We start from the raw sequence: 10,212 nt of genomic DNA, 5'->3' as shown, positions 1-10,212 counted from the left end.
TCCCAGCAGCTGCGAGGTTCTTGTGGAACAGAAGGAATGAAGACTCCCCTGGACTACACGTGCCAGCCACTGGACACCACACTTTGGCCGGTCACACTTCCCCATGCACTGGAGGTGTGGTGGACTCGGACTTCCCACCTGCATGGGCAGGAGGAAGGGAACCCCTCCCGGAGGGCTGGCACTGAAACTGGCCGTCTGCGTAGGGAAGGGAGGCCTTATTTACACTTTATTGACAGACACACACGTATGTACATGCGTCGCAGCACGGGCCCCGTGGCAAGACTGGACGCTCATGATCCTGGGGCTGAGTCTCTCCTCCAGCGGGCAGGGGCCCAGGCGGGAGGAGTCCGTCCCCAGGGCACCATTACTTAAAGTTTCTTCACCTTCCCACACCCCTCTTCTCAACATCCCCCGAGAGTCCTTGGGGGGGCCTTCGACCTGCAAAAACCTCACAGGAGTGTAAGGGGATCCAGCTCACAGGGCGGCTGGGGGAGCCTCACACGGTCACCTTCTCCATCACGCTTTCAGCCACGTGGACTTCGTCTGCCTGCACCGTGACAGCTGCCGACTGGCCACACATGTGCTGGTGATCTTTCCAGTCCTGGAAGGGAGGACACACCCACGTCAGCAAGGTCAGGAGGTGGAGCAGGGCCTTGAAGCGGGACCTGGGCAGGGTCCCCAAGGTGGACCCCAGGCCCCCAACCCTAGAGGCTGCAGCCATGTGTGAGCTCACACGGGGGTGCTGAGAGAATACCCTCCCCAGCCCCCGTGCACCTGCACTCGTGGCCTCTGCTCCGATCCTGCCTCCCCACACTCTCTTGGTTTGAGGAATCGGATCAAAAGGCAAGAGGCTTGGCGTGGTGCCTCACACCTGTCATCCCAGCACTCGGGAGGCCGAGGTGTGCGGGTCACCTGAGGTCAGGAGTTTGAGACCTGCCTGGCCGACATGGTGAAACCCCATCTCTACTAAAAATACAAAAATTAGTCAGGTGTGGTGGTGGGCACCTGTAGTCCTAGCTACTCGGGAGGCTGAGGCAGGAGAACCCTTTGAACCCGGGCAGCAGAGATTGTAGTGGGCCGTGAGATAGTACCACTGTACTTCGGCGGGGGCGACAGAGCGAGACTCCGTATCAAAAAACAAAAGGCAAACAACAAACCTGGGCATCACTCTGCAAACCGGTTGCTTTGTGTCAGGGATGTAACAAAAAACATCACACATGCAGAAAACATTTGCATATGTAAATTACGTATGTAAATTTCAATCCAGTTCTGTTTTTGTTTTGTTTTTTGAGATGGGGTTTCCCTCTTCTTGCCCAGGCTGGAGGGCAATGGTGCAATCTCAGCCCACTGCAACCTCCACCTCTGGGGCTCAAGCGATTCTCCTGCCTCAGCTTCCTGAGTGTCTGGGATTACAGGCACCCGCCACCACACCCGGCTAATTTTTGTATTTTTAGTAGAGATGGGGTTGCACCATGTCGGCCAGGCTGGTCTTGAACTCCTGACCTCAGGTGATCCGCACACCTCGGCCTCCCGAGTGCTGGGACGACAGGCGTGAGGCACCGCGCCCGGCTGCAGTTGTTTCCAAGGGCGAAGATGAAAAAGCAAACTGGAACCAGCCTGTGGCTGCAGAGGGGCTTGTGGTCGTGGCTCTGCAGAACGAAGGTAGGGGTGGCGCTTGGCAGAAGCCAGCGAATGCACTTGCGGCCGCTCCTGTGAGGTCAGCACGGAACCAGGCCGCCGCTGCCTGCCAAATGGAGTGCCTGGCACAGAGCAGAGCTCTGGAGGAAGCGCCAGGTGCCGACGCGCAGGCGGCCTCGTCAGACGGAGGCAGCCTGGGCACGGGGCATGACAGGTGCGACATAACACGCAGAACAGAAATAAACACATCCAAATGGTGACAGGTATTCCCTGGATGGCAGGATTCCCGATGATTATAATAAAAAGGCAAAATTAGGCCAGGTGCAGGGGCTCACGCCTATAATCCTAGCACGATGGGAGGTCAAGGTGGGTGAATCACCTGAGGCCAGGAGCTCAAGACCAGTCTGCCCAACATGGCGAAACCCCATCTCTACTACAAATACAAAAACTGCCAGGCGCGGTGGCTCACGCCTGTAACCCAAGCACTCGGGAGGCTGAGGTGGGCGGATCACCTGAGGTCAGGAGTTCAAGACCAGCCTGATCAATATGGTGAAATCCCATCTTTATAAAAAAAAAAAAATACAAAAACGAGCTGGATGTGGTGGTGTGCACCTGTAGTCCCAGCTACACAGGAGGCTGAGGCATGAGAATGGCTTGAACCAGGGAGGCGGAGGTTACAATGAGCTGAGATCCTGCCACTGCACTGTAGCCTGGAAGACGGAGTGGAATTCCATTAAAAAAGACATGGACATAGACCATGAGTCTACACAGCATGAGAGCAGCAGCAGCAAACTGCCGCGGCTGGTGTAGACCACTGCCCACCCTCCCTGCCTCCATTCGGGGCGGCCAGGAGCAGTTCCAGCTCCTACCCAGACTGTGTGGGGTGAGGGGACTGCACCCTTCATGGGAGCTGCCACCGCTGAGAGGGGGTGGGCCCCAGACGCGGCCCCCAGGAGTTCTAGATGCTTCCTTCTCTGGTCTACAGGTTGAGCCTCTCCCCGGGGCCTGTGCAGATAGAGGGAGAGAGGTCACACGTCTGTTGACTGAACTACAGAAGCTTCCATCGAGTTCTTCACCAAGGCTGACTTTTAAAATCAGAACTACTGGTTCTTTTTAAAGCAAACTTTTCCATGTTAAACATCACTGTGATTCCTCCTACAGTATAATGTTAAAATATTTTGGAAAAAAATCATTATCTGAAAAGCCAGAATTAGAAATTAGTGTTTTAGGTTTTTGAAAAATAGAAAAAAATAGTTAAATTCACAAGAAGCTATAACAGTAAAAGTGCCTGAAACAAATAAATGACAAAACCCAATGTCACAGGCTTTAAAAATGATGCCTTTGGGAGGCTGGGTGGAGGGTCCCCAGCTTGAGCAACATAGCAAGACCCTGTCTTTATTTAAAAAAAAATGTTTTACAATTGGCTGGGTGTGGTGGCTCATGCCTGTGGTCTAAGCTACTCGGGAGATCGAGGCAGGAGGATCACTTGAGCCAGGGGGTCAAGGCTGTAGTGAGCCGCGATGGCACCAATGGACTCCAGCCTGGGTGACAGGGCAAGACCCTGTCTACAAAAACCTAAAATAAATAATGAAATAAAAAACTGACTAAAAATCCAATTAAGAAACAATCCAAATCTGATTTACAGTGATCCAGGCCTCACAGATGAAAGTCATGACGCGTGGGACTTGCTTTCAAATACTCAGGCCTCACCCCAAAGACGGCGAGAGCCCTGCCCCGCTTGCCGCTGCGTCCCAGTGGGGACTGTCTGACGTCAGACTGCTCATCTCTGAGGCCCAGCATCTCACCCTCCCCAACACCAGTCCTCTCAAAGCAAAGAGAAGAACACGTGCCAGGCTCGGTGGCTCACACCTGTAATCTCAGCAGTCTGGGAGACTGGGGCAGGTGGATCCCTTGAACCCAGGTGTGCAAGACCACCCTGGCCAACATGGCGAAACCCCATCTCTACTAAAAATACAAAAATTAGCCAGCATGGTGGTATGTGCCTGTAATCCCCTGTAATCCCTGCTGGGAGGCTGAGGCAGGAGGATCGCTTGAACCCAGGAGGCGGAGGTTGCAGTGAGCTGAGATGGCACCACTGCACTCCAGCCTGGGCGACAGAGCAATACTCCATCTCAAAAAATAAAATAAAAATAAATAAACACAATTATTCTTTTTTTTTTTTTTTTTTTTTTTTAAAGAGTTTTTTTTTTTTTTTTTTTTTTTGAGACGGAGTTTCGCTCTTGTTACCCAGGCTGGAGTGCAATGGCGCGATCTCGGCTCACCGCAACCTCCGCCTCCTGGGTTCAGGCAATTCTCCTGCCTCAGCCTCCTGAGTAGCTGGGACTACAGACACGCGCCACCATGCCCAGCTAATTTTTTGTATTTTTAGTAGAGACGGGGTTTCACCATGTTGACCAGGATGGTCTCGATCTCTTGACCTCGTGATCCACCTGCCTCGGCCTCCCAAAGTGCTGGGATTACAGGCTTGAGCCACCGCGCCCGGCCAACAAAATTATTCTTTACAAAACTATTCTATAAGAGAATGAGAGGCTGGGCAGCTGGGCGTGGTGGCTCACACCTGTAATCCCAGCACTTTGGGAGGCTGAGGCGGGTGGATCATGAGGTCAGGCGTTTGAGACCATTCTGGCCAATATGGTGAAACCGTCTCTACTAAAAATACAAAAATTAGCTGGCATGGTAGTGCGTGCACCTGTAGTCCCAGTTACTTGGGAGGCTGAGGCAGAAGAATCTCTTGAACCCAGGAGGCAGAAGTTGCAGTGAGCCAAGATCGTGCCACTGCACTCCAGGCTGGGTGACAGAGCAAGACTCAGTTTCAAAAAAAAAGAGAGGCCAAGGCAGGTGGATCATCTGAAGTCAGGAGTTCAAGACCAACCTTGCCAACATGGTGAAACCCCATCTCTACTAAAAATAGCAAAAAAAAAAAAAAAAAAAAAAAAAAAAAAAAAAAAAAAATTAGGCATGGTGGTGGACACCTGTAATACCAGCTACTTGGGAAGCTGAGGCAGGAGAATCACTTTAGCTCAGGAGACGGAGGTTGCAGTGAGCTGAGATCATGCCACTGCGTTCCAGCGTGGGCGACAGAGCCAGACCCCGTCTCAAAAAAAAAAAATTACAGTGACTACAGCCTGGCACGGTGGCTCACGCCCATTATCCCAGCACGTTCAGAGGCCGAGGCGGGCGGATCGGTTGAGGTCAGGAGTTCGAGACCAGCCTGGCCAACATGGTGAAACTCCACCTCTACTAAAAATGCCAAAAATTAGCCAGGTGTGGTGGCGGCCCCCTGTAATCACAGGTATTCGAGAGACTGAGGCACGAGAATCACTTGAACTCAGGAGACAGAGGTTACAGTGAGCTGAGGTTGCGCCACTGTACTCCAACCTGGACAACAGAGCAAAACTCCATCTCAAAAAAAATTCCTGTATCATCCTTCTGGATATAGTGGAGTAGGTACTCCCCATTTTTAACTAAAATGAAAAACAAAACAAAAGCAAAAAAAAAAAAAAAAAAAAAAAGAGGGACTAAATGCCCCCAAGCCCTCTGATTATGGTAGGAAAAGTCATACAGTACTGAACTTCCATTTCTTGCCTACAAAAATTCTCTTTCTGTGGAGTGGATCGCTGAATAACAAACAGGAACTGTGGACAGTCTTTCTCACTTGGCTCTGCAATGGGTGTGGAGGCTAGGGAGCACTGACCAGCAGCCCTCAGGGTACCCAGCCACCGCCTGCAGCCCTCAGGGTACCCAGCCACCGCCTGCAGCCCTCAGGGTACCCCGCCACCACAGAAGGGGCCTCATATGAGAGCACCACCCGGCTGTGACGCATGCCAGCCTCCTACCGGGTCTTCCCGGAGCCAGACAGGATCCCCAGACTCTGGGAGGGAGGGAGGGAGGAGGGGAGTCAAGCGTGGTCCAAGGCAGCAGGGGCACAAGGGAAGGGAGAGGCACCCAGGGGTCTACCCTGCAAGGGAGGTGGCAGGGCATGAGCCCGGTGCAGGTGAGACCTACCTTGCGCTGGCAGAAGGTGGAGCAGTAGTTGACCTTGTGGCAGCCGGTGCACTCGCTCATGGCCTCCCGGCCGCAGTTAACACAGGACTGCTGCGAGGACACACGAGGCTGGTCAGTGGCGTGGCCACGGAGAGCCCAAGATGCTGGGAACAGAGGCAGGCGCAGCCCGGCGGCCCAGGGTCTCCCCACCAGACGCAGACTGCACCCCGCCCCAGTGCTGCTCAGAACGTTCTTGTCACCTCCAGAATCAGCTCTTTCTGGCCTCAGTGCAGTGTGCCCCTTACATTCATTCATGGGAAAATCAGCATGGCCCGGGCATGGTGGCTCACTCCTGTAATCCCCGCACTGTGGGAGGCTGCGATGGGCAGATCGCCTGAGGTCAGGAGCTGGAGACCGGCCTGGACAACATCTCGAAATCCCATCTTTACTAAAATTAGGAAAATTAGCCGGGCATGGTAGCCTGGAATCCCAGCTACTCGAGAGGCTGAGGCAGAAGAATCGCTTACACCTGGAAGGCAGAGGTTTCCGCGAGCCAAGATGGCACCACTGCACTCCAGCCTGGGCGACGGAGGGAGACTCTGTCTCAGAACAAAAGAAAGTCGGCGTGGAAATCTTTCTCCAAACTCCAAGGAGCTTCACTCCAGCCCAGCCAGCACAGAAAAATCAAACTCAGGAGTCCACCACTATCAACACCCCCGAGGCGGGCTGGGGGCGTCAGCCTGGGCGCACCGTGGCAGCCATGTGTCCCAAACTGCCGCTGTGGCGCCACAGCCGACACCCCAGCCCCGTCCCCACACCCAGCCGGTTTCTGTGGTTGATTGAAAAGATGACAGCAGCGTTTGTGTACTTTCTCCTTAAATTACGTTACTGGAGTTTTTGTTTTTTTGCGACAGAGTTTCGCTCTATCGCCAGGCTGGAGTGCAGGGGCGCGATCCTGGCTCACTACAACTTCCGTTTTCTGGCTTCAAGTAATTCTCCTGCCTCAGCCTCCCGAGTAGCTGGGACTACAGGCATGCACCACCACACCTGGCTAAGTTTTTGTATTTTTAGCAGAAACAGGGTTTCACCATGTTGGCCAGGATGGTCTTGATCTCTTGACCTTGTGATCCACCCGCCTCGGCCTCCCAAAGTGCTGAGATTACAGGCGTGAGCCACCGCGCCTGGCCCTGGAGTTTTTCTTTGTAATCAGCACACAGGTCAATATGCTGTCAATAATTAATGTTTGCCGCATGATGGACCGGGGTGCTCTCCGAGACAGAAACCACCAGGCCCAGGGAGAGCCCCTGGTGCTGAGACCCACACGCCCGGAACGTGCCCGGATCATCACAGGCCCTGCGGGAAGAGCTGTGGCCAGTGTGTGGGTGAGCAGCAGCGTCTGAGCCATCCAGGAGGCAACTCCAGCGCGGCCACACGCCTCCTGCGCATGTGTACAGAGCTGCTCCGAGACTGTTCTCATGCGGCCTTCCTTCCTCCCAAGTGTGACCTTTGACATTGTCCAGCTGTACGACATTCACAGCTCCAACAATTCAGCCGCTTGCTTCAGAAAACAGGAGCATTAGGAGGAATCTCTGGTACCAACTTAGATTGCCCCTGCCTCTACTTAGGTATTTTTTGAGACAAAGTCTCTCTGGTCACCCAGGCTGGAGTGCAGGGGTGCGATCTCGGTTCACTGCAACCTCCACCTCCTGAGTTCAAGTGATTCTCACGCCTCAGCCTCCCCAGTAGCTGGGACTATAGGCGTCCATCACCATACCCAGCTAATTTTTTGGTATTTTCAGTAGAGATGGGGTTTCACCATATTGGTCAGGCTGGCCTCGAACTCCTGACCTCAAATGATCCACCTGAGTTGGCCTCCCAAAGTGCTGGGATTACAGGTGTGAGCCACCGTGCCCAGCCTGTGCCTCTACTTTAAATAACAAAATGTTTTTCTTTTTTTGAGACAGAGTCTCACTCTGTCACCAGGCTGGAGTGGAGTGGTGTGACCTCAGCTCACCGCAACCTGACTCTCCTGCTTCAAGCGATTCTCCTGCCGCAGCCTCCTGAGTAGCTGAGGTTACAGGCACGCACCACCACACCCAGCTACGGAAAGCCCGTCCTGGTGCAGCCACGGACCTGCCTCCTGGGCGCCTCTTTGGCTACGGCCAGGACTTTCAACCACTTGGGCCTTTTGCAGTAGCATGCCCTTTGCAAAACCTTTTTTTTTTTTTTAACTAAAAAAATAATTTTTTAGCAAGGAGCATGTGGGTCTGAATTAGAGCAGCATGAGCTCATATTCTCTTCACACACAGATACAGAAACGGGGCAGAGATGTCCACACACACAGGTGACGCCCTTGTCCCTGCTCTGCAGCTGAGCGCCTCCGGCGACACATCCCAGCAGCACCAGGCCCATCTGGCACCCAGGGCTCACTCTCTAAGACTCTCCAGTAAAAGGGCCCGGGGTTCCGCGGAGAAGGGGCTGATTCCTGGGCTGGGGCAGGGAACACAGGAGGAGCCTGGAGCGCCCTGCAGTGCCAGGATGCCACGACTTGCCCCAGATGAAAAGCCTGTTGACGGGGGCGCATCAGGGGACACGGCAGCCGACTGCAGGAGCTCCCCAGGGCTGAGGACGGGCAGTGTGATTCACAAAACAAACTGGGTTGTGTTCTAGCTCAGAATTTAAACATATATAAAATAAGCCCATCCTGATACAAACTAATGATCAAATAAATAAACAGAAGTCCCCGCTATTCTGGCTCCTGCCCGGTCTAGGAGGACCCCCAGCTGTGAACGTGCTCCCTGACTATGTGTGGAAGGAGAAGCAGTCCCGTCACCAAGAAGCAGCCCCTGGTGGGACGGTCAGAGCGGTCTGCAATGTCACTTGGTTGTCAGGAACGCCCACAGTGTGGTGAGACAGGCGGCACACCCCCCCCCCCACGAAACCTGCCACCCGCCCCCACGAGAAAGCACCAGACAAGCCTGGATGGAGGCACCTGCCCACCTCAGAACCACGAGGCCAGACCACGAGGCCGTCACAGACTGGGGGTGCTGGGCAGATGGTGCACGGGAGCCATGGGCGGCGGGGACGGGCCTGGAGCAGAAGTGGGATGTCGCTAGTGAGAGTCGAAGTCTGGAGTTCACGATGACACCAGCACTGGCTTCCCCGCTACGGCGAAGTGCCTTGTGGACTCAGAAGCTACAGAGGGGAGGCGGCGGAGCAGCAGAAGGGGCCCTCAGTGGTCACTTTGCAACTTTTCTGTAAACTGAAATTATCCCGAAATACGTTTATTTAATCCCAGCACTTTGGGAGGCCAAGGCAGGCAGTTCACCTGAGTTTGGGAGTTCGAGACCAGCCTGACCAACATGGAGAAGCCCCATCTCTACTAAAAATACAAAAATTAGCTGGGTGTTGTAGCGCAGGCCTGTAATTCCGGCTACTTGGGAGGCTGAGGCAGGAGAATCCCTTGAACCCGGGAGGTGGAGGTTGCAGTGAGCAGAGATCACGCACTACACTCCGGCCTGGGCAACAAGAGTAAAACTCTGTCTCAAAAAAAAAAAAAAATTCATTACTGCAGAAGAAGTGAGTGTGTGTTGCAGAAGGTTAGGACAAGACGCCGCGAGCTTCTGCCACCAAGGACATCGACAAGTCCCATTCTGCACCGACAGGAAACTGTCAGGAATCACAGGACTGCAGATGGCGCAGAGGGTAGCAGTCTCCGGAGGGCTCTTGGCACAGGGGCTCCAGGCCTGCCTGGGCACCTGAGAAGCTCATGCTGCCCCAGCAGCTAGTATTGCTCTTGGCATTCAGAGTTCTCTGGGCCACGGGCGGGCAGGAGAGGACTGCAGCGGAGCACCCTGCAGGGAGGCCCACCCTAGCAGCGGGGCGGCCCTCAGCAGACTCCGAAGGGGCTCCTGGCCTGATGGGAACACACACTTAGCAACACAATAGCTGGTGTACTTTGGTCCAGGTGGAAACAAGCCTGTGAATCACATGAGCTGGTTTCATGATGACTGATTTTTAAATCAGAGAAATTACAGATAACTAACAAAGCCACCCCTTCAGAAATGGCCAACCAAGAGTAAGACCATAAGATCACATATAAAACGCCTATTCATTTTTTTACTATCAAAGAATGCATTAATAATATATTCATTATTATTTCTGCAAATAAAATGGAGTCTAACTTGAAAACCTAGATACCAGCCAGGTGTGGTGGCTCACACCGTAACCCCGGCACTTTGGGAGGCTGAGGTGGGAGGACCACTTGAGCCCAGGAGTTTAAGGCCAGCCTGGGTGACATGGCAAGACCCTGTCTCTACAAAAAAACACAAATACTAGCTGGGCATGGGGGCATGCGCCTCTCAGCTACCAGAGACGCTGAGACGGGAGGACTGCTTGAGCCTGGGGCATGGAGGTTGCAGTGAGCCGAGATCGCACCACTGCACTCCAGCCTGGGTGATACAGGGAGACCATATCTTTTTTTTTTTTTTTTGAGACGGAGTTTCGCTCTTGTTACCCAGGCTGGAGTGCAATGGCGCGATCTCGGCTCACCGCAACCTCCGCCTCCTG

General features: G+C 53.8%; 1 protein-coding gene across 2 annotated transcripts in view; it reads right to left on the bottom strand.

Moving 5' to 3' along the window:
* Nucleotides 1-204: 204 nt before the first annotated feature.
* Nucleotides 205-10,212, bottom strand: part of DEAF1 (DEAF1 transcription factor) — a 51,263-nt gene continuing 41,255 nt past the window's right edge. For both annotated transcript variants that reach the window (XM_017507855.2, XM_037731140.1), the window contains 2 exons: nucleotides 5,665-5,754; nucleotides 205-601 (listed from right to left, as the gene is read on the bottom strand). In XM_017507855.2, the coding sequence (XP_017363344.1) occupies nucleotides 497-601; nucleotides 5,665-5,754 (195 nt within the window). In that variant the 3' untranslated portion in view covers nucleotides 205-496. The remainder of the gene's footprint in view (nucleotides 602-5,664; nucleotides 5,755-10,212) is intronic.

The sequence above is a fragment of the Cebus imitator genome, unplaced genomic scaffold (genome assembly GCF_001604975.1).
Source record: "Cebus imitator isolate Cc_AM_T3 unplaced genomic scaffold, Cebus_imitator-1.0 Scaffold384, whole genome shotgun sequence".
Lineage (NCBI taxonomy): Eukaryota > Metazoa > Chordata > Mammalia > Primates > Cebidae > Cebus > Cebus imitator.
The sequence above is the reverse complement of the archived record's forward strand: the minus strand, read 5'-3'. Positions and strand labels throughout refer to the sequence as shown.